Below are 24,060 nucleotides of genomic sequence, written 5' to 3' on the forward strand. Positions count from 1 at the left end.
GGAGGAGGTGCGAAGCCTCTCGAGGCGCTATGAAGATTAATAAATGTTTTATATTTTTTTACTTTCTATGTCTGTCTGTTACATGGTTACAAGACGGGGGATCTTAAATGATTTTATATCTATGTATTTTATGGTCCCTGCCCTTTCCCAGCCTGTCCTCTCCCAGCCTGTCCTCTCCCAGCCTGTCCTCTCCCAGCCTGTCCTCTCCCAGCCTGTCCTTTCCCAGCCTGTCCTTTCCCAGCCTTTAAACTTCCAGCCTGTCCACTTCCAGCCTGCCCTCTCCCAACCTGCCCTCTCCCAACCTGCCCTCTCCCAGCCTGCCCTCTCCCAGACTGTCCCCTCCCTGCCCTCTCCCAGCCTGTCCCCTCCCTGCTCTCTCCTAGCCTGTCCTCTCCCTGCCTGTTGTCGTGTCCCGGCGGCAGCAGGCAGCAGCGTGCACTGCGTCCCCGAAGTAACAGCCCTAAAGCAAGCAAGAAGTACGCCCCCCTCCCACCAATCCCTGTTAGGTAGTGGAAACTGTCCAAACTGGGGTGCAGACAGCCCCTCTCACCTTTCGGCCTGGTACCACTGCACCAGCCGCACTACTTCCCGAACTGACCGTTCTCCACTTCAGCCCCGTCTAAATTACAATTCATGCTTGTGACCCTTTTGCCTGCTTGTGCTTGTTTTCATGACCCTGTTGCCTGCTTGTGCCTCCGTGTGCCCCTGTTGCCTGCTTGTGCCTCCGTGTGCCCCTGTTGCCTGCTTGTGCCTCAGTGTGCCCCTGTTGCCTGCTTGTGCCTCCGTGTGCCCCTGTCGCCTGCTTGTGCCTCAGTTTTCGTGCCCCTGTTGCCTGCTTGTGCCCCTGTTGCATGCTTGTGCCTCCGTGTGCCCCTGTTGCCTGCTTGTGCCTCCGTGTGCCCCTGTTGCCTGCTTGTGCCTCTGTGTGCCCCTGTTGCCTGCTTGTGCCTCTGTGTGCCCCTGTTGCCTGCTTGTGCCTCCGTGTGCCCCTGTTGCCTGCTTGTGCCTCCGTTTTCGTGCCCCTGTTGCCTGCTTGTGCCTCCGTGTGCCCCTGTTGCCTGCTTGTGCCTCCGTGTGCGCCTGTTGCCTGCTTGTGCCTCCGTGTGCCCCTATTGCCTGCTTGAACCTCCGTGTGCCCCTATTGCCTGCTTGTGCCTCCGTGTGCCCCCGTTGCCTGCTTGTGCCTCCGTGTGCCCCTGTTGCCTGCTTGTGCCTCCGTGTGCCCTTGTTGCCTGCTTGTGCCTCCGTGTGCCCCTGTTGCCTGCTTGTGCCTCCGTGTGCCCCTGTTGCCTGCTTGTGCCTCCGTGTGCCCCTGTTGCCTGCTTGTGCCTCCATGTGCCCCTGTTGCCTGCTTGTGCTGTGTGGGTGTGTGTGGAGGGCTCTGTGTGGCTGTGTGTGTGGGGGGCTCTGTGTGGCTGTGTGTGTGGGGGGCTCTGTGTGGCTGTGTGTGTGGGGGGATCTGTGTGGGTGTGTGTGTGGGGGGGGCTCTGTGTGTGTTTGTGTGTGTCATTTGCGAGAGATAAAGCTAGTGGCATTGTAAATGACAATGCCATTATTTATGTTAAAAAAACATAAATAAAAATAATGTCAAGAGCAATGCCAATAGCTCTAACTTTAACAAAGGCAAAACCATTGCATTGTAAATGCTTGTTAGGTTTTGCCTAGCGAAAGCTGCGCTCTGCGCAGCTTTTTCGCGCAGGCGAAATCCTGTTGAGAACTGTAGGGTGCTTTGGGTCGGCCCTCGTCATTGATTGGCTGGCTCCGTAAACGGAGCCTTGCCATTGGACGAGGGGCCTGTCCGTCAATGCCGGACCAGACACGGGGGCGTTCCTGACATTCTTTGCCTTTTGCCGACGTCATGCGACGCCGGGAACGCCCCCGAGTCTGGTCCGGCATTGCCGGCACTTCTGCGTCTCTCCTGCCCCGTGACTGGCCGGCCGGCCAATCCTAGCGCGGCCGGCCGGAAGTGCCCGCCCCCCGCAGCCCGGGGAAGAAGGAGAGGAAGACGGCAAGCACTATGGCGGCGCCCGCGGGGAGACCGGAGAAGTGCCTCTCCAACCTGCCGCTCTAGCTGATTCACAGCATCCCTCCAGCTCTCAGGCCGTGCAATCAGGCTCTCGACGCTGCCTGCCGCAGGTCACACCGCCCTCCCGACAGCCCAGCCCGCCTCAGATCGGAGTGAAGTGCAAATCAATATGGTAATTACATTCCCATGCTGAACCGCAGCCAGGCTGGTGTGGCGGGAGCTCCGAGCCTCAAGTCTTCGCTTCCAGGCGCTGCATTGCGGTTACACCTTTTCTGATCCATTCTCGGCAGGCAGCGCTTGGGGACATCTCAGAGTCCCCGGTCTCGCTTCAAGGCGCTGCATTGCATACATCCTCTCCTTACATAAGTATCTTTCGTTCCCTTTTTGTAGGGGAGGAGGTGCGAAGCCTCTCGAGGCGCTATGTTCCCGTCCTCCTGCGCTCTGAAAGTTGGTGATCTTCGCCCAGCCGAGCCCGTTTCGAGGCGCTGTATTGCCTTTTCTCCTTGCCCCCTCTTCTCATGGGCGGGTTGCGGCCGCTTCTCGAGGCACTGTGTCCCTGTCATTCTGTGCTCCGAGGGATAGTGATGTAGACACAACTGAGCCGGTTTCAAGGCGCTATGTCCCTGTCCTCCGCCTGTACTCTGAGGGTTGGTGATCTGCGCCCAGCTGAGCCGGCTTCAAGGCGCTGTGGCACCTCCGCCTCTTCTCTCGCCTCTCCCCCGTCCGCTCCACCCTCTCGGGGGTACCTCGGGGGTGGGGGGCGGGTACCCCCGAGGCCCGGAGCCCTCCCAGAGCCCTCCCGGAGCCCGCGGGGCTGGCCCGGCTCCAGGCACACCAGCGCCTCACAATCGCGGCTTGTAGCGAAGTGCCTCTCCAACCTGCCGCTCTAGCTGATTCACAGCATCCCTCCAGCTCTCAGGCCGTGCAATCAGGCTCTCGACGCTGCCTGCCGCAGGTCACACCGCCCTCCCGACAGCCCAGCCCGCCTCAGATCGGAGTGAAGTGCAAATCAATATGGTAATTACATTCCCATGCTGAACCGCAGCCAGGCTGGTGTGTAATAGGCTTCAACACATTGACAAAGCCAACAGCTCTTACATAGGCGGGACCTGGCTTTGCCAATGCTTGCTATATATTTTCAGTTTTATATAGGCTATCTCGACCGAAGGTATTGGAGCGCTTTATATGAGCAGCGGTGACATCACACGCGGTCACATCCTATTTCAGGCACAGGAGATATAGTGGTGTGCCGAGGATCACAGGATGTTGAGACGATGCGAGACTCGAACTTGTTTCTTCAGTGCCACAGTCAGCCGCTCTGGTCCTTAGGCCACGTCCTCGCGGTGTTGCCTTCCCATCCGATATTACTCTTGTGGATTGTGGGGTACGCTTCAAAGCGCTGCACGTACCCCTCCCCCCCCCCCCCCCCCCCTCCTCCATGTCGTCCTGTGGATGTGGGCGACTCTGAAGCCCATGGTCCGCTTCAAGGCGCTGCACCAGGGTCTACAGACATGTCCAAGGTCAGAGTCAAGGTGACCCCGTTGAACCCGGCTCCCTGGCCGTCCTCCGCCGAAGCCTTAACCCCAGCCCTCTCCCCCCGCCCCCACCGCGTTGACAGGCCAGAGTCTGTCTTCAAGGCGCTGCATTAAGTGTATACCAACTTTGGCACTTTCTATGCAGAGGGTGGGTGTGGCGGGAGCTCCGAGCCTCAAGTCTTCGCTTCCAGGCGCTGCATTGCGGTTACACCTTTTCTGATCCATTCTCGGCAGGCAGCGCTTGGGGACATCTCAGAGTCCCCGGTCTCGCTTCAAGGCGCTGCATTGCATACATCCTCTCCTTACATAAGTATCTTTCGTTCCCTTTTTGTAGGGGAGGAGGTGCGAAGCCTCTCGAGGCGCTATGAAGATTAATAAATGTTTTATATTTTTTTACTTTCTATGTCTGTCTGTTACATGGTTACAAGACGGGGGATCTTAAATGATTTTATATCTATGTATTTTATGGTCCCTGCCCTTTCCCAGCCTGTCCTCTCCCAGCCTGTCCTCTCCCAGCCTGTCCATTTCCAGCCTGTCCTTTCCCAGCCTGTCCTTTCCCAGCCTGTCCTTTCCCAGCCTTTAAACTTCCAGCCTGTCCACTTCCAGCCTGCCCTCTCCCAACCTGCCCTCTCCCAGCCTGCCCTCTCCCAGACTGTCCCCTCCCTGCCCTCTCCCAGCCTGTCCCCTCCCTGCTCTCTCCTAGCCTGTCCTCTCCCTGCCTGTTGTCGTGTCCCGGCGGCAGCAGGCAGCAGCGTGCACTGCGTCCCCGAAGTAACAGCCCTAAAGCAAGCAAGAAGTACGCCCCCCTCCCACCAATCCCTGTTAGGTAGTGGAAACTGTCCAAACTGGGGTGCAGACAGCCCCTCTCACCTTTCGGCCTGGTACCACTGCACCAGCCGCACTACTTCCCGAACTGACCGTTCTCCACTTCAGCCCCGTCTAAATTACAATTCATGCTTGTGACCCTTTTGCCTGCTTGTGCTTGTTTTTATGACCCTGTTGCCTGCTTGTGCCTCCGTGTGCCCCTGTTGCCTGCTTGTGCCTCCGTGTGCCCCTGTTGCCTGCTTGTGCCTCAGTGTGCCCCTGTTGCCTGCTTGTGCCTCCGTGTGCCCCTGTCGCCTGCTTGTGCCTCAGTTTTCGTGCCCCTGTTGCCTGCTTGTGCCCCTGTTGCATGCTTGTGCCTCCGTGTGCCCCTGTTGCCTGCTTGTGCCTCCGTGTGCCCCTGTTGCCTGCTTGTGCCTCTGTGTGCCCCTGTTGCCTGCTTGTGCCTCTGTGTGCCCCTGTTGCCTGCTTGTGCCTCCGTGTGCCCCTGTTGCCTGCTTGTGCCTCCGTTTTCGTGCCCCTGTTGCCTGCTTGTGCCTCCGTGTGCCCCTGTTGCCTGCTTGTGCCTCCGTGTGCGCCTGTTGCCTGCTTGTGCCTCCGTGTGCCCCTATTGCCTGCTTGAACCTCCGTGTGCCCCTATTGCCTGCTTGTGCCTCCGTGTGCCCCCGTTGCCTGCTTGTGCCTCCGTGTGCCCCTGTTGCCTGCTTGTGCCTCCGTGTGCCCTTGTTGCCTGCTTGTGCCTCCGTGTGCCCCTGTTGCCTGCTTGTGCCTCCGTGTGCCCCTGTTGCCTGCTTGTGCCTCCGTGTGCCCCTGTTGCCTGCTTGTGCCTCCATGTGCCCCTGTTGCCTGCTTGTGCTGTGTGGGTGTGTGTGGAGGGCTCTGTGTGGCTGTGTGTGTGGGGGGCTCTGTGTGGCTGTGTGTGTGGGGGGCTCTGTGTGGCTGTGTGTGTGGGGGGATCTGTGTGGGTGTGTGTGTGGGGGGGGCTCTGTGTGTGTTTGTGTGTGTCATTTGCGAGAGATAAAGCTAGTGGCATTGTAAATGACAATGCCATTATTTATGTTAAAAAAACATAAATAAAAATAATGTCAAGAGCAATGCCAATAGCTCTAACTTTAACAAAGGCAAAACCATTGCATTGTAAATGCTTGTTTGAGGCTTTTGACAGGGTTACCAGAAGAGGTGCCAACATGGACCTCAGCAGCAGCAAGGCTCCCAGTCCTTTCAAAGTAGAGGCAGGGTAACAGACTGTCAGCGTCCAGGCCTCTTATGTACAACCCTCTAACCAAACCTATGCTATGCTCACACAGCTGTTAAACAGCTTTTGTTACCTGTCATCAGGTCATGATTGCCCAAAAAGAGGTTGTCACCTTTCAACTCTCTGGTTGTAGGAGTATCACGTCTGACCAATGGGTGTTCCAGATCGTACATGGCTATTCTTTTCCTTTCCTCTGTCTGTTACTCAGACATGACACCGACACTGCAACATCTCCCTGAGGATCACTTGTCTATACTTCAAGGTGAAGTTCTGGCTGGCTTGGTCAAGGGAGCAGTAGAGATGGAACCATTGTCAGAGATCAGGACTGACTGCTACTCCCATTATTTTCTGGTGCCAAAAAAGACAGAGGCCTCCGTCACATCCTAGATCTTTGTCCTCTGAACCTTTTTACTGTAGAAATACAGGTTCAAAATATTCACCCTGGCCCAACTTCTATCTGCTCTGTATCTTGAACGATCTGGGTGGATCTGGATAGTGGTGCACAACTTGCATGATGCTTAGTTTGAAATGCCTGCCTGGAAGTCGCACAGTAGCTGTCTGCAGTTTATAGAAGGCCAGAAGCTCTTTCAGTTCTCCTTACTCCCTTTTGGCCTAACCAATGCACCTTGTATGTTCACAAAAGTGATGACAGTGGTCACAGCTTATCTGCGGAGTTGGGAATACCAGTTCTCCTATATCTGGACAGGTAGTTGCTGTCATAAACCAACTCTAGACCGTGACCAACTTGTTGAAATTGTTGGGTTTTTCCAACACACCGAACTCCTTTACAGCGGCTACCCTTTATTGGAGCCATCCTAAATGCAGTGTTTTTTTCTGCTAGAGCCTCCTAACTGCAGATTCCTCTTTTTGTTTTTATATATTCCCCAGGCGCCATACTGGATATGGAAAGTTCTTTCAGCAGTACCTATACACGTTCTGTGCCTCTCCGCTCTGATTCCGTTCTGCTTCAGTAATGATGTGCAGGTCCTATATAGACACCACTCCCGCATGCTGATGCCAGTTCCTAAATTTCTATACCTCCAGGCGAGTATCCGGAGTTACCTCCAGTCTCGTTAAGACACTTTAGCTCAAAAAAAGTCTGTGTGCAAGGAAAATGTCACCTCTTAAAACTAGAGTTTTACTCCCTGTAAGGACTGTCTTAAAAATAAATGTCTGTCAGATCCTCATAAGATTTGCCTGTGGTGCCTGGTCGATCCACAATTCTAAGACCTGCACTGACTGTGCATCAATGAACCCGAAGGCCGCACGAGACCATGAGATCAAACTATCCCCAAGCCCCCAATGGATCGACGACTAGACCATCCCAACAGTCCCGAGGTCAGTCGTCATCGCGCTGCAAGGCTTAATGTATGTCAAAGAAAAAATACAAGTATACACAAAAAGAAGCTACCCTGAAATACTCCGCTGGGGAAGAGGCGAAGACTGTTTGTAGGAGTACTACGAGGGACGCACCTCGAGGCAAGTGTGACTACATGGATCCCTCTCTCTCCCCCCCCCCCCCCCCTCCCCGGCCTTCCCATTTTCATGGGACACCTCAACCCCTAAATTGGGGTTTCAAGTTCCAGTAGAGTTTGACAGAGGTCAACCTACCTGTGAATTTATCTTAGTCTATAGAGACTAGATAGGAGCACTTTCATCTCGTCCTGATTAATGCCATGGACCCTCCGGGCCAGATGGGCAGAAACATGTTGACGACACTGATGGGAAAGGGGTACTAAACCCCCAGATCCCCACACCCTAGTTTTTAATATCAAGCAAACACCTTATGAATAAATATTCAGAGTTTGCATTAATTTTTAAATCACTCACTTCTCTCACGGGCCCCCACATTTAACTTTTACAAGTGCCTCCCTGTCTCCGGGTGAAGGCCCGCTCTTTATCAAATGTGGTTTTTGAAGAGCGAGGACTGCCGATGATGAAGCATGCCACTGGTGCTGTTTGAGGCCAGTCCTTCCAATTTTTTTATATGCCAATCATCACATAGGAGAAGGTGTAGTGTGCCACTCTCCTCATAAGAATCAGGTACTTATTTCAAGGTAGCTTCTTTTTGTGTATACTTGTTTGATTTGGAGGCCAGCTCACCCTGAATACCCCATAGCCTCTTGTTCCCTCCCCTAGTAATCACTGGGGTCTATTGCGTGTGTATATAAAGAAAAAATACAAACAGTCCAAGCTCCTTCCCGCCACTCAAATTCTCCTGAGAAGGCGCAAGGGTGTCTCCATGCCTCTTGATCTCACTCCAGAGGTCAGTCGCCCTTATAGCCCATTCCGCGACTTACACGGCACAACCAGATTTCAGGCGGCCATCTGCTACACTGAGGCAGATAAGCGGTCTGGGAGGCCATGCTCCAACTCTTTGAATACTTGCCTACTGACTCCTTCTGGCTCGCCTACGTGCCCCACAGAGCTGAAGGCCCTCTTTCTGTGATACCACCATAGTTCACCTTCAGTGCCAGTCCGAACCTCAGAATCCACCACTGGATCTCCCCCCAACTCCTGCAGCAACTCCACCTCCATGCCAGTTCCTGGAGCTCCGATGTCGACACCATCGATGCCGGAGGATAAGGTGCCCATTGTGCTCTGTGACTGTCGGTACAGCTATGACCCAGACTGTGGCCGCCTTCGATTTCCATGGAAGCGCAACCTCCCCCACTTGACTTACCACCTCCACAAGGAAGAGCGCATATGTTGCATGGCTTATTTGGTACAGATTTGGACAGATACATGGATGATTATCAAGCAGGTGTTGATAGAGCGTATCACAAGAAAAATTGGTATGATGACCTTTAAGGAGATAACGACCTTGACACTTCCCCTTAGTCGGAACTACTCTCATATCCAGGCCATGACGCTGAGAAGAGCGCATCTTACTCAATGGTCCTGTGTGGGTCAGTGGAAGTTCTTGACTTCCAGCTTCCCACCTTAGAGGTCAAAACCAATGTCTTGGCAAAGTTGGCAACTGGGGCAAACATCTACTTAGCCTCTCCTTTCTTTCAGTGAGCCACTTGCAGGTACTCTCAGGGATCTGGCCAGTTTTTGCTCTAGCCCCACCCAATCAATCACTGTGCCTCTGGAAATGGCTGGACCATCAAAGGACTTCCCTTCAGGATCTTTGGAAGCCAGGGTTGATGAACTCAGTCAGTGACGACTAATGGGTCACGATTGGCATTTTCACCTGGAGGTGGTGGAAGGTCTCTTCCGCAAATGGGAGAACCTTGGGTTGATCTATTCATCAACTCCAAGAATGTGCAATGTCAGCAGCTCTGCGCGTTGGAGTTTCCAAGGCATCTCTTGCTATAAGACTCATTCCACCTAGCTTGGAACTCAGGACTCCTGTATGCCTTCCCCGCTAATACCCCTTCTACCCTGTGTTCTGAAGATGATCAGAAATGACTGGGCCCAAATAAACCTAGTGGCCCCTGATTGGGCACCGAGATTACAGTATCGGGAGCTCCTGGCATTGGGCATCTGTCCTACGTCCAGGCTGCCCCTCCTGGAGGACTTCCTTTTGCAGCACAGGGCATGGTTTTGCACTCGGGCCTTTGCAACCCCCACCTTCATGCATGGAGATTGAGCTGCGACAGTTTAACAGCTTACCATCTTCCATAGGTGGTTGATGTCATCTTGGTAGCAAGACAATTCTCAACAAAAATGTATCTGCCTGTCGTTGGAACAGATTTGGGGTTTGGTACGGCACATGACAAATTTACTTTTTGTTTTGGCTCAAGCCTGGCCATGCTTTCCTTTGGGCTCTTTCAGCGTTTTTACAGCTTCTGGACCAGCCCTTATTAATTAAATCCCCAGGGATGCATTTTTTAAAAGGCCTACATCACTTGTTTCCTTCCTCTCCTTTTGTCATGCCGCACTGAGACCCTAATATGGTCCTCACATATTTGATGTGCACTCCTTTTGAGTCACTTCCATTTGCTGCTTCTTCCTTCAAAACAGTGTACCTCATCGTCATAACATTGGTGCAGGGAGTGAGTGTGCTGCAGGCCGTCTACGTCAAACAGCCAAACTTCACCATTTTTCCAGATAAACTGGTTCTGGGGATGCGAGCATCCTCCACAAAACTTGTGATGCCATTTCACCTAGGTCAAACCATGACCCTGCCAGTAACTATGCTCTGCCTCAACCCTCTAAGGAGGAGGAGAGACTCTATTGCTTAGACCCCAAAAGAGCCCTGAGATTTGACTTTGATCGCACAAAAAAATACCATGTGGACAATCCGCTATCTGGTGGAATTCACTGGAATGAAAAAGGCAGGATCCTGCATAAGAGGGCCATCTGCTGCTGGATTATTCTCTGCATTTTGATCTGCTACGCATTGAGCAAAAAGCAGCCTCTGGAAGGACTTCAAGCTCATTCTACCAGGACCAAAGCTTTTACGACTGGAGTTCCTGTTCTGGCATGTGTAGTTCCTGTTCTAGACATCTGTCAAGTGGCTACATGGGCATTGTGAGAGGTTGGCCTGGTATATGATGTTCACTATTTTAGTGAACACCTTGCACCAGTCCAAACAAACCTTATGGTGATGGTTGTAAAGTCAACCTTATAGACCAGCTATCCTAGTGGTAGCGTGGACAGAACAGTCTTAGGCTAAAAGACTCTTGAGGGTGTGTAAAGCCAGCTGTTTTACCATATGTAACCCCTAGAATATCAAATGAAAGGACACCACACAGGATATATATATATAAAATATATATATTTATTTACTAACACACTCCTCTGAACTCTTTGAGATCAGAGGCAACAGCACATAACAAGTTACTTAGTCAGAATACGTTAAGTTGCACAAAATACAGTTAGGCCCTAGGGGTGAAGCAAACCATATACTAAAAAAGTGGTATAAGTACCACGTCATGAGAAAAGGAAAGGCCTAGGGCCTAGAGAATCGCTGGGGCTACACTATCTGACCCTTAGGTTAGGAGTAGGAGGCCCACAGGCGGCACGTGCAGTGTCTTTTCACATACGCGAGAGTCAATGTTAAGTCAATGGGAACTTAGAGATTAGAAAAAGGATTTAGAACACTTCCGGTCTAGCTAGAAGGTAACAACTAAAAACCTAGACACTTGGATAGTCAATACACTTGGGAGCACCGAAGTACTCTCGTTACCTCACCCACAGGAAGCGGGTGCATAGGTGTGAAGATGTGTCGGGTTTCGCCGTTGAAGTCTATGGAGCCTATGAAGAAAGATGCTGCAGGCGACCAGGAGGAAGATGTCCGGGTGGATCCAAGGGTGCATCGAGGATGAAGAAGACCTGAAAGCAGAGGGGACAGAGTCTGGGTCACTAGCCAGTGACCGGGTGGAACCGGGAAGGAACCAGACGACGTCGAGGAGCAATCAGGTGCTGTCGTGAAGCTTGTCTCTTCAGCCACGCGGACCAGGAGGCATCGAGGATGACCAGATGCTGGAGAGGAGCTGTCCCACGAAGGTTCTCGCAGATGGAGGGGTCGACTGCTGGATTGGAGTCAACAAGCCTCGGCAAAGGCAACCCACGCAGGAAGCAAAGAAGGCTTCTGATGCAGACCAGCATGGTCTGAGGTGCCTCACCTTTGCAGGGAGGCAAGGGCCAGTCTGGAGCAACCAGCCCAGCGAGTTGGTTCAAAAGGATTGTCGTCACAGAGGCTACTAACCAACGGGCCAGCAATCGGACAACGCGTCGAGCAGAACACAAGCAGAGGGGCCCCACGCAGAACTCGTGGAGTGTGGAGGGCTGATCTTCGGTGCAGGAGGAGCTCAGATTCGGGGCTTCTCAATCCCCAGTGCACAGCTTCGAGGATTCCTCAGGAGCTGCACAGTTAGCAAGTCGTGGACTTTTCAAGATGGCCGGTCCCACGTGTCTCGTCGCCTCCACGGATCTCAGCTATGCTGCAGACGTGAAGAGAGGGTCAGAGAGGTCTGGAAGTCTGGGTCTTGTCAGGCTCTGTGCTCGGGTTCCATCGGGAAACGTCGACAAAGCAAGCTGTTGATTTGCTGGATGGTGCCTGGTTGCCCAGGGTGGTCACTCCTTGGCCCCAAGGGAGATTCTTCAGTCTTCAGCTTCAGCAGAACGTCGAAAGTCCAGAGTTTCGTTTCAAGTTTCAGTTCAGGATCAAATCTAAAGTCCAAGGACACAGCTCCTACCTTTATACAGCTAAAGGGGGCTGGACTAGTTCCTAGGTCCCTCCTTTGGGTGGCGCCAGGAAGGGGATGGTTACACCCCCTTTCCTTTGTCCAGTTTCGCGCCAGAGCTGGGGCTGGAGTGCCCCAGCAACTGGTTTTAGAACTGGGGTATGCATGAAACACCTAGTGTGCCCCAGGCAGTGTCTCAATCTATTCAGCCCTCCCTGTCCCAATACACAAAGTCCTGTCTGAGGTGGTGCTCGCACCTCTCCAGGCAGGAAACCTATTGTCCAAACCTCTGTGACTGGAAGGACTCCCAGCAGCAGGAGGTCAGACTTGTGTCTGTGGCAGCAGCGTCCATTTTGTGACGCTGGGGCTCTGGTTAACTTTAACCGGGATAGTCAGAACTAACATGTCTTCTCCCTCTAGAAGGGTGGAATGCTACCCCCGTCGCCAGAATTGGCGAGGGGGTAGTATTCCAAAGCGTATAACACCTTACACAACATGTTTAGATAAAGCCAAACCAAAGTTAGCATTCAACCGCGAGGATTATAATGCACTTAAGAGTATATGGTATGGCGATATCATAGAACAGCTATAAGGACATGGTTCCACAAGCTGCAGACAGGCTCAGCTCATGCTAGAGCTCCATCTCACACATAACCAAGCACTCTGCCTCCAGGATTGTTAAGGCCTGCCATAGGAGTGACTTATAGGTTACTGTGTGTCTATATATATAAGGTTAGATATAGGAATACTATACTTAAGCAAGGGGTGATTACACGACCTTGCCCCAGCTGAGTGATCAGCCAGTTTTCTCAGTTTGAGTGGCCAGCCAGGGGTGGCATAATACATGCTGCAGCCCCTGGTAGGCCTTGATTACACCTATGCCCTGAGTACCTAAGGTACACTTCTACAGGGGCTGACAAGATGAACCAATTCCCAATTGTGTATGCACCTAGAGTACATGGTTTGAATTTAGAGAGAGTGCATCTGGGCTGTGGGTCTGATTAGCAGGCCCACAGCCACATCTAAGTCGAAAACCAGTAAAGCAAAAGCAAAAAGTGGGAGTGACCATAGGAAACAGACCCTACTCTCCTACAGGCATCACTCCATACGTTCATGAAGCACTACTGTCTGACAGCATGGTTTGCAGAAAGGGCGACATGCTGCAATCCTATAGAACATTTTTTGTTTGAACCAAATTAGGCTTAATTCAATGAGTTGTTTGATACCTTCTAGAATCAACTTCAGTAGCCCCAGTCAGAAGTTAGCAACACTGAGGTGTCAGCTTGTAACTTTGCACTCGCCAATATGGCTACTTGCCTTTTCTACAGTAAAAACTACAGTTGCGGATTTTTTCTGTGGGAACATGTAAAAATGCATGTTCAGCTTCTTTTACTACACATGACCCTGTCTTAGGGCACGATATCCCTAGCTGAGGTTTGACTTACATAAATTAAGAAGAGAGGACTTTGCTTCGCTATTACTTTAAATGGCAAAGTCGAGTTAGCAGTTTAAAACTGCCCTTCCAGTCTGCTGCGGCAGACCAGGGCCATTTTTGATATGTCACACCTAGGGTTGCCCAACTGCTGCAATCCCTGAAGAACTTGCAGGCCCTGGGCACCATATACTAGGGACTTACATGAAGCTAGTTTGTGCCAATTGAGTGTAAGCCAATCCTGTACATACTCTTTAAGGACAGGGTACTGGCACTGAGGTATGGTTAGCGGGCTTCAGTGCTCTTTCAGAGTAGATCAGAGTAGAGAAACCAGCAGCATCAGTCAAAACCTTTGAGGGTGACCATACAAAAGGAGGCATATCTGAAAGAGACACGTTGGTGATATATTCCTTACCTTAGAATATCCCCAGACGTCAGACAGGATCCGGAACGTTTTGCTAGCAGTACCCCTGAGCGTCAGTAGGTGGGGTCGAGCGGTTTTGCTTCCGTTGCTGGCGTCGTATGTGCCAAAATGACGTTACGGAGACTACTTGGGCGCCACCTATGCGCGCTGACGTCAGTTCTTTCTTTTTCCCCGCCAGTAAACGCAGATCCGGTTAGAGCACGTACCTCAGTCATTTTTTTACTATCTTTTTGAGACTTTTTGTCTCGCGTTTGTTTTCTCTGGTGCGCGTGGGGATGCCTGGTTTTAAACCCCCTTGGGACCTGCCGTCGCAATATGTCTGTGGCAGACCCTTACGACGTCTGTCTTTACTGCCTGGAGCATGACCATGACTCCCGGTTCTGTCTGGACTTAAGGGCTATGGCCTCGACGGCCTTGAAGGAGTGGCGAAGGAAGTTGCTTGAAGTTTGGCACTTGTCCCCGCGCCGCTCGAGGTCCAGGGGCTGTTCCCGTGACCGCTCGCGGAGCCGTCATCACCGCTCCTCGGGATCCAAGTCTTCACCCTCGGATTCGGGGAAGAGACTACACAAAAAAGTCGAAGAACCGTGTTCACTCTCCGACGTCCCCCCGTCGGTCTTCGGATGCGGACGAGGGAGACAGGGACTCCTTCGGAGCCTGGGAGTCCCGTGGCCTACCTGAGTCCGTTTGTGACTCCTGCACAAATGTAAGACTTCTTTGCTGCCATGGACTGCCGGTTTAGGCCTTGGGCGCCTTTGGGCCCCGCGGTCCCGTGTCGGGATCCTGCTGGTCCGTCGACTACTCTGGCGGATCCAGCCCCTGCGCCGCCGCCGGCTCCAGCACTGCAGGATCCTTCGGGGCAAGGTTGTGTAATCACCCCTTGCTTAGATATAGTATACCTATGTCTAAACCTATGTCTGGACACATATACACCTATAAGTCACTCCTATGGCAGGCCTTAACAATCCCGGAGGCCTGCCTTGTGTTTAGCTGGTTTTCGACTTAGTTGGCCTGGGATCCTGCTAATCAGGGCCCCAGGCTATCTGCTCTCTCTGTAAAATGGACTCCATGTACCCTAGGTACATAACTAATTGGATATTGAGTCACCTTATCAGCCCCTGTATAGTGTACTATAGGTACCCAGGGCATAGGTGCACCCAAGGCCTACCAGGGGCTGCAGCATATCTTTTGCCACCCCTGGCTGGCCATCCAAACTGACACAACTGGCTGATCACTCAGCTGGGGCAAGGTTGTGTAATCACCCCTTGCTTAGATATAGTATACATATGTCTAAACCTATGTCTGGACACATATACACCTATAAGTCACTCCTATGGCAGGCCTTAACAATCCTGGAAGCAGAGTGCTTGGTTTTATGTGAGATGGTGCTCTAGCATGAGCTGAGCCTGTCTGCAGCTTTCGGAACCATGTCCTTATAGCTGTTCCAGGGTATTGCCATACCATATACTCTTAAGTGCATTATGAACCTCGCGGTTAAATGCTATCTTTGGTTTGGCTGTATCAAAACATGTCGTGTAAGGTGTCATACGCTTTGGAATACTACCCCCTCGCCAATTCTGGCGACGGGGGTAGCATTCCACTCTTCTAGAGGGAGAAGACATGTTACTTTCCTTAAACCCGGTTAAAGTTAACCAGAGCCTCAGCATCACAAAATGGATGCTGCTGCCACAGACACAAGTCTGACCTGCTGCTGCTGGGAGCCCTTCCAGCGAGGGATGCTTGGACAATAGGTTTCCTGTCACAGGGAGGTGCTAGCACCACCCCAGACAGGAGACCGGAGATAGTGGATTGGGGCAGGGAGGGCTGAATGAAACGAGACACTGCCTGGGGCACACAAGGTTTCCCATGCATAGTCCAGTTCAAACCGGTGCTGGGGCACTCCAGCCCCAGCTCTGGCGCGAAACTGGACAAAGGGAAAGGGGTGTAACCACCCCCTTCCTGGGTCCCACCCATAGGAGGGACCTAGCAGGTAATCCAAGCAGGCACCATCAAGCGCTCAACGGTTTGCTTTGTTGTTGCTCCCGCCGGAGCTCGAACGACGAGACCGACAAGAACCGGACTTCCAGACATCCAACAGCCCGATCCACAGCCACAGCAAAGCTGAGACCCGTGGAGGCGACGAGAGACGTGGGACTGGCCATCTTGGTAAGCCAGCGAAGTGCTTTCTGTGCAGCTCCTGAGGCACCCTCGAAGCTGTGCATTGGGGATTGAGAAGCCCCAGCCCCGAGCATCCTTTGCACCGAAGATCACCTCTCCACACTCACCGAGTGCTGCGTGGGGCCCTTTTGCATTTTCCTGCTCGACTCGTCTGGCCGGTCACTTGCCCGTTGGCTAGTGGCCTCTGTGACGACGAACCTTCGAATTTTCAATGCTCCAGACTGGCCCTTGCTCCCCTGAAAAGGAGCAGCCCATCAGATCTTGCCGGTCTGATCCAGAAGCCATCTTCGATTCCTGCGTGGGTTGCATTTGCCAAGGCCTGTTGACTCAGAATCGAGATCCGACACCTCCGACAGCGAGTGCCTTCGTGGGACAGTCCGTGCCCAGTGCCTGGTCATCGTCGACACCTCCTGGTCCACGTGGCAGCGGAGACCAGCTTCACGACATCACCTGATCGCAACCCGACATCGCCTGGTTCCTTCCTGGTCACTGGCTAGTGACCCAGACTCTGTCCCCTCTGCTTTCAGGTACTCTACATCTTCGATCCACCCTTGGATCCAACAGGACTCTTCTCTCCTGGTCGCCTGCAGCATCTTTTCTCCAAGGCTCCATAGAACTCCACGACGAAACCCGACACACTTTGACACCTATGCACCCGCTTCCTGTGGGTGAGATAACGCGAGTACTGCGGTGCTCCTGTAGAGATTTACATCCCTAGTGTCCTAGTTTTAAGTGGTTAAGTTCTAGTCCAGTCGGAAGACTTCCAAATCTGCAACTTTCTAACTTTACGCACCCATTGACTTCTATTGGTGCACGCGTGTTCATTTAGACACTGCACCCGCATCCTGTGGGCCTGGTTCACATATCCTGCCAACACCCTTTGAGATTAGGTCTTTCTTCACCCCTGCACACTTTGTGAACAACTCGGCACCTAACATGGTAATTTTCCACTTTCCCTTGTACCATCTACCCAATATACCCCATTACTCCCAACACCATGCTCCCAAGTTGAATTGTACTAGCTCATAACTAGGCTGATCCACGTGAAAAGGCCAGTGCTGTGCAATCCTAGCTTTTGTCCTACAAAGTTGAAGTTTTACAAATGGCTAATGAGCAGTGTACAAATACCAAATAACTTTTCACACTGAGAGTCTGCAAGCAGGCTGCAGTCAGTCAGTTGCTATGAGGTGCAGCCACCCTTGTCTACACAGCATGCACACATTGCCTTACTTTGTTTTGCAGAGCTACTTCAGAGGCTGCTCTTGAGATGGAAAGCCAGCAAGAGGAAGAACCTACCCAGGCCGCAGAGGATGCGGATCTTCCATCAACCACCCAAGACCCACCCAGCAGCTCCTCGGGAGGTGAGGCCGGTCAGTGTTTTCTTTGTGCCGTGTTTAAACCACGGCCTTGTGTTTGCTCCTTGCAGGTCTGGTTGGAGTCTGCTTTTAAATTCATGAGGTGTTGTGAATACATGGCGTCATGCAAGTAACGACTCTAAAAGTCATAACCTCGCCACCCTCGCAAAACCTGTGTGGAAAACACCTTCCATTTTGTTAGGTCGTGTGGACTTTGCTGTTGACATTCTGATGAACATTTGGAAACCGTTTATAGCGGCTCAGTGAAGGTGCTTGTTGAGACCCAGGCTGCTAGAACACTTCCTCTCCAGTAGGGAATGTTAATCAAACAGCTGGTACGACTGTCAACATGTTTATAAAAAAAAAAGTTATAAACATTTGAATATTTCAGAAGACTTTTTGGTTTGTTATTATTGAGCAACCAATTGAAAAAAGACTTGCACGACCTTGCTTGCCGTTGTTTTATTTTGAAATGGTATGTCTCGTGTACGAACTCCTTTATTTAGCACAGAAAGAGAGTCTTCCAATTAAAAGGTGTTCTCTGGTGCCATGAAAAGATTGTTTTATTAGTGGAATGCGTTTGATCTTGTTCTTAAACGACATCTCTTTCTAGATGTTTAGGGCGCGTGTGTATAATCAGTAAGGGGCTGTGCTAGAGTCGCTAAACTAAGGGCCTAACAGCCTGCCTATGAGTGGAAGCAGTGCCCCCCCCCTTACGCCTACTATACGTAGACCTCCTCACCAGGCAGTCGGGCATCTCTATGCCTACGGTGGCGCTAGGGTGACCAGGCGTCCCCGTTTTGCCAGGACGGTCCCTGTTTTTAACCAGCTGTCCCAGCAAATTTCAAGAAATTTAGCTCATGTCCCAGTTTTTGGAGAGGGTCGACTGAAAAAGGTGGGAGGTGTTTTTTATGTTTTACAAAGCAGGGATAGTTAGCAGTTGCTTCAAGAAAGCAATCTAATTAACAGGCAAGCTACTGGGCTTAACAATTGCATTTTATGTATGTTCTTACTGCCTGTTCTGTAATTCTCTGCTGAGGAGCGCTCTCATCGCTTGAAGAAAAATTGTAGTCCTTCTATTTTTGTGAAATGTCCCGGGTTTTGGCTTTAAAATTCTGGTCACCCTAGGTGGCGCCATTGAAGGTACTGTCGTTTTACTGAAGGCGCACCTTGTTTGACACGGTCACTCTGCGATGAGTGTTTTTTTAAAGCAAACTCCAGAAGTGGGAGTTTATTTTCAGAAAAGAAAAACCATGTCCCTGCTGCTCTGGGAGTTTAATCCCTATGCGTTGGGGTTTTCTGCAGTTTCCCTACCTGGGGCTGCTATGCCTCAGGTGGCCCATGGTGCTGTGTAGGGAAAACGAGTGACAGTCGCTCTGCCCGAAATGGGCGGGAGGTGGGGGAGGGAGGGGTTCACTGTGACCGGGCACCCATGTGGCGGACTGCCCGTTAGGTGAAGGGTTTGTGGCACCAGAGCCAGCTGTGACTGGATAAAGCCAGGGTTTTTCCAGACTCTAAATAGAGCATAACTGAACGTTTGGCGGGTGGGGCGTCAGTGCTCCCATCCCACTCTAGCAAACTCTTCAAGACCCCCTATGACCTTAACCCTTCACTAATATGAATCGTCATAAGTAGGTGTTGTGCCTCAACCTCACTTGATTCTGGTCTTGCTTCCTTATTTCATTTGCTCAATGATCACTATACAGTGATTTTCCCTAAAATTCCAGATCTGCATGGTGGTGCCATGTGCCCAGGCTTATGAAATACACAACGTTGGCCCTTACAGCATTGTTGATATTAGAGTGCTGGGCCTATAATACACTTGGCACCCCTCAGGCACAACTAGGGTCACTCTCACTCCATGTCATTAAGAACACGCTGACCAGAGCGACAGCGCCCAAATACATGGGCACCCAAGAGTGTCAACTTAGTTGTGCGTAATATGCCCCAAATGTGTGGGTTTGTGGTGGCATGAGGCGTTTTCATTGCTGTTGTGCTCACATGTTGCACCCCTGAAGCGCTTTGGTATTACAGAAGAGGCTGCAGATTCCTCCAAAGACCCTTCTGAGGTATGGATCTTGCCAGTGCACCTGCAGAGGCCCAAGTGTTCCCTGATTTGAGATGAGGGGTGGTCCCATGCAGATGAACAAAGCACCTTTGCACCCTGTTAGATTGTCAGTAAGCACACTTATTGTGCACTGCAAATGAGGTGGCACACAGCCAGTGTACCTCTTCCTTCTCCCCCCTCCCCACCCCCCGCCCCTCTCTCCCCCAAGAGAGCCCTCCTTGAGGAAGTTCAATGGGAAGGAAGCACAGGGTCCCAGGGTACCCCGATTGCCCCGCAGGTGGGTGCAGTCGCACCCTGCAGCCTCCGGGGCTGATCACTGCCTCCTTTTCAAGTGCGGATGGAGATGCAGTGCAAGAGCACAGCTCAGTCTTTCACTGATGAACTCTCCACAGCGCCGTCAGGTTGAGCCTGCTATGGGGAGACAGCCCTCAGTGTGTTTGAGACCCTGGTTTTGTATAACCAGGAACTGCAGGGGCACAACAGTACTTGTGTACCCTCGGGAGACTTTGGTATTTCAGAAGGGGTCGCAGGTTCCTGCACAGCTCCTTCTGTAGTGTAGAGTGCACCTGTGATCCTGAAGGCGCGTTCTTTATTTGCAAGGAGTCATTGCCCACACAAGGTACGCATTTGCTCTTGCTCCTAGTGTATTAGAAGTGGGCACACGGGGAGACAAGCAGTCGGAAAGCTCTCTGATTGTGCTCCACTGAGATATGCACAGTAAACTGGACACTACAGTTGACCAGGCACACTCAGACTGCCTGTTTCCTCACCCCCCATGCCAATAAAGTCACACACTGCCTGTTTGCAATTGGGGGATCTCTGCCCTAGCTTTAAAACGTAGCCTGCCCACTTCCATTGGATCTTATCGATGGCATTGCACCAGTGCAGGCGCAAACTCAGTGACTGGGGAAGATTGCCTGTTTTGAGTAATCAGGCACTCTCGGTCTGCTCTTGGCGAACACAGTTGAAGGTGCTCTGAAGCCCAGACAGGGACGGTGCACCCAATATCTGCTACCTGCCTGATGCTTGATCTCACTGTAAAGAGTTCTTAACACCAAGGGACAGTCCTATCTTACATCCTAATAGTATGACCGTTTTTAAAAGGACAGGGCATTAAAGACCAGCAAACTGGCTGCGCTGCACCAAGGTTTGTTACACAGTGGTGAGTAAAGTCCTGCCAGGGGATGGCATTTCTGCACCTTTTCATATTTGTCTGTCTGACTGTACAACATGTTGCAAAAGCAGTTAGCATACATAAATTGCCTTTTGCCTGTTCTCTGGCCATATGTTTACATATGTTGGTGTGTCTGTGTGTGTATATAGATATATTCTGCATATATATTACATTAACTATTTCATGGTGAAATACAGGATAACAATCTCTTGCCACAGTAGAGATTAACATCATTTTCTTCGATCTGGAAGGTTGTTAGAGATGCAAACTACGATGATTTATTTTAAACTCTTTTATGCATGAGGAGAACAGTTATGCCATGCAAATTCACTTCTTTACTGTTTCCCAGATCCGATCAGTAATCACCCGAAACCTTTCAGACGAGTAAGACTTCAGCCCCAGACATTGAGGACTGGGATCCGTGGACGGCAATTCAACCGACAAAGAGGTGAGCTTATGTCACTGACCAAAGCTGCATGCTAGCTTGGTATATAGCAAAGGTGGTTACAGGCTTTATTGGGGGGTGGGTGGGGTAGAGGAGCTGTTTCTTGACAAATAATGGCATAGCAACAGATTTTCTTCACAATGTACCCAGGACCTCAAATCCTCACAACATTTACATTCAAGGTGTCTAGTTCTAGAAATAGAAAGGCCATGTCCAATGAGCCACATTGAAGATGGTCTTTTTCGACCCTCCGTTGTTCTAGATTATCTTTACCTTTATATGTTTGAGATCATTCTTAAGCATGTCACTTCCCGTAAACCAGATCCATGCAAACCATTATTAGTTTTCCTAACCCTTCCCCCTATCCTGGCTCTCACAGTAAACTCAGATTAAAACCATAACCTAAGCCTCACTATAATGCCTACCCCACACCCCCACACCTTAACTTTTCAATGCATTAAAAATGGCTCATTGAAATCAGTGGTTTTAAAGATATATATATATATATATATATATATATATTTTACTTGGTGGTAGATAATCTTTATAATGGTATTTTGCAGGACAATTGTTGTCCCTTTAAGGGTGGTGTTATGGTGCATGAATTGGCCCCTTCTGGTAAATATGAAACTGAGCAATGTGTAATGCATCAAAAGCAGAAATGCTTGTCCTTGTGATTTACCAATCACAGCTGCCCCCATTACTTTGAATGCATCAGATCTTACAGGTGGGGGCACATTCAGGTAAAAGTATGGAGGGAAGTTTTGAGGGGGGAATACCAAGAAAAGTGACATTTGACTGGCCATTCTCTCTTTATCCTGGAAACTAGCAACATGTTAGGTGTCTACAAATTCACATGATGGACTGATGCCAGAGATAGTGGAGTATAGGGGAGAGAAGAGAGGAGCATTGAGAGTTAGAAAGGGCAAGAGACTGAGGAGTGGACAGGAACACATCTGTCCAATATCTTGCCCTGTGTAATTCTGCTGAGTTTGTTTTTTCTTTGCAGCGCCTTGGTCTTGCACAGTTCCTGGGAGTCAGGGGGTTGAGGGGATGAGTGAACGGCTGTAGGTAGATGGATACAAGTTGATCGTTGACCAGGATGAGAGAACATATCATGTTAATTATAAAGGATAGATAAACGCTAAAGGAAGTGTATGCAAAAGAAAACATTGCTGTGAATCAAAAAGTAAAAAATAAAAAGATGACTCCTTATAAAAGGCGTTTATTTAATATTTTTCTTCTTGTTGTAGGTATTACCCATGCGATGGGCGGCCGAGGCTTGAACAGAAGCAATATTGGCTGACTGGCCCGTGTTCGCTTTTCTGTCTGCAGCTGTGAATAAATATGAAGCCTGCGTTTGTCCCTTCAGTGTAATATTGACCTTGCTCATAGAACTTTTGTACTTCACTTGTTTTGCGCGGAATTTAAGTGTTTGTTAATAAAATTAGATATAAAATGTTCTGAGTCCATCAGTCGCTTTTCTTTCCCAAATTCAGTTTTTGTGATCCATCTCAGCACTTGTACCAGTCTTTGGCTGTGTTCTGCTGTGTCCGCGATGCTGTCCTCACCACTGTTCTACTCGATGGGTTCAGGTTGTAGTATTTATCTAAAGAAAAGAACCATTTGAATGTATTAATTTTTAATACACTTTTGTGGTCATACATTCATTGTTAATTGGTAGTAATTCTGGATGTTTATGTATTTTTCAATAGCCAGACTGCATGCCATTCATACTCTTGGCTTTCTGTGGCATCTTCAATATATATATATGTCCCTAACCAACTTATAGAGCCCTTATTCCTTTCCAAATACGCTCTTGTTTCAACTCTACGTAAGCAACAACTGGGATACGCCAACAGTAATAGATTCTGCCACTTTTAAATTGAAAATCCCCCACTGTTAATCGACTAAATTTCCCCTTTCTTTCTGACACACAAATAGAAATTGCCTTGGCAATGTGGACAGTTTTACCATTGTCCCCAATGCCATGAGGAGCACAAGAAGGGGTTCTCGTTCCTCGCGCCAAAGAGAATGTTTGAAGTAACTATAGAAATGGTTACGCTTCTACCCCACACAAACTGTCCTCCCACTGTGAAGAGGACCCTTTCACACCTCTAACCATTTCCCTTTACATTGACTGTTGTGAAAGCTTTGAAACTGCTTGTTTTGGGGGGGTTCTTGATTTACAGTTGATTTTTCTTTTAGATATTTTTGTGCATCATTTGACTAGGAGAACACACACGAAGTGGAGTTGTATTAGTATCAAAACACAGCATTGCATTAGTAATATTTCAAATTGTATGACTGCAGAGGTGACAAAAACAGGCATTGAAACTACTCTCCTACAACAGGTGATCACATCAAGTTGGTGACCTCACTAAAAACTACTGTTCCTCTAAATCCTAGCCGATAAATATTCTGACTGATCCTCTCACTCTAGATTACTCACCTTCTAAATAGCCTCTAGGGGCCAGGCAGGACCCAGAAACTATTTCTTCATCCAGAAGAAGCTCTCTTCACTGCCAGGTGGCGCCATGTGTATTCAGCCACAGCTTCACAAGCCCAAAATTAGATAACCGCGATACATGTAGGGCACCAACTGCTAGAGTGAGTGCCTGTTTTATCTGATAGGCTGTTAGTTTTAGATTCCTTACCTTAGAATTTACCCCAGGCATCAGTCTGGATCCGGAGATTTTTCTTCAGCAGTACCCCATGCCGTCTTCAGGTGGTGTCGGTCGGCTCCGCATCCGTCATCGGTGCCAGGATGATGTTGCAGGACCTACATAGACTCCGCCCATGCGCGCTGACGTCCGTTTGTTCTTTTTCCTCGCAAGCCTAAGCGCACATTCGGAGAGGGCTACCTCCTAGCTGTTTTTTGGCTAGTCTTTTTTTTACTTTTGTCGACTTCTTTTTTGAGTTCTCGAACTCCTGGTGTGTCGGCAGATGTCCCAACGTTAGACCGGCTTCAAGCCTCGTGGCTCCTGTCATCGGGCGATGTCCATGACGGATCCTCACCTCGTCTGCCTTTGGTGTCTGTAGCGTGACCACAACCTGAAGATGTGCTCTGAGTGCCAGGCTATGAACCCAAAAGCTTTGCAGGAGCGGTCCCGAACGCTGCTGGAGGCCCAGTGCTCGGCTCCGCATCGCTCCCTTTCTCGTGCCTCGAACGGTCGCAGAGCACAGACTCTTTGCACTTGAATTAGGCTGCG

General features: G+C 50.4%; 2 protein-coding genes across 11 annotated transcripts in view; one reads left to right on the forward strand and one right to left on the reverse strand.

Moving 5' to 3' along the window:
* Positions 1-22,310, forward strand: part of TPR (translocated promoter region, nuclear basket protein) — a 728,231-nt gene extending 705,921 nt beyond the window's left edge. For 2 of the 4 annotated variants that reach the window (XM_078642622.1, XM_078642629.1), the window contains exons 49-51: positions 17,049-17,176; positions 20,753-20,851; positions 22,102-22,310. In XM_078642622.1, the coding sequence (XP_078498748.1) occupies positions 17,049-17,176; positions 20,753-20,851; positions 22,102-22,154 (280 nt within the window). In that variant the 3' untranslated portion in view covers positions 22,155-22,310. The remainder of the gene's footprint in view (positions 1-17,048; positions 17,177-20,752; positions 20,852-22,101) is intronic. The other 2 variants (XM_078642637.1, XM_078642645.1) reach the window with 1 other exon arrangement.
* Positions 22,058-24,060, reverse strand: part of PRG4 (proteoglycan 4) — a 415,676-nt gene continuing 413,673 nt past the window's right edge. For all 7 annotated transcript variants that reach the window (XM_078642714.1, XM_078642681.1, XM_078642696.1 and 4 more), the window contains one exon: positions 22,058-22,457. In XM_078642714.1, coding sequence (XP_078498840.1) covers positions 22,363-22,457 — 95 coding nt within the window. In that variant the 3' untranslated portion in view covers positions 22,058-22,362. The remainder of the gene's footprint in view (positions 22,458-24,060) is intronic.

Source organism: Lissotriton helveticus, chromosome 1_1, assembly GCF_964261635.1.
Source record: "Lissotriton helveticus chromosome 1_1, aLisHel1.1, whole genome shotgun sequence".
NCBI lineage: Eukaryota > Metazoa > Chordata > Amphibia > Caudata > Salamandridae > Lissotriton > Lissotriton helveticus.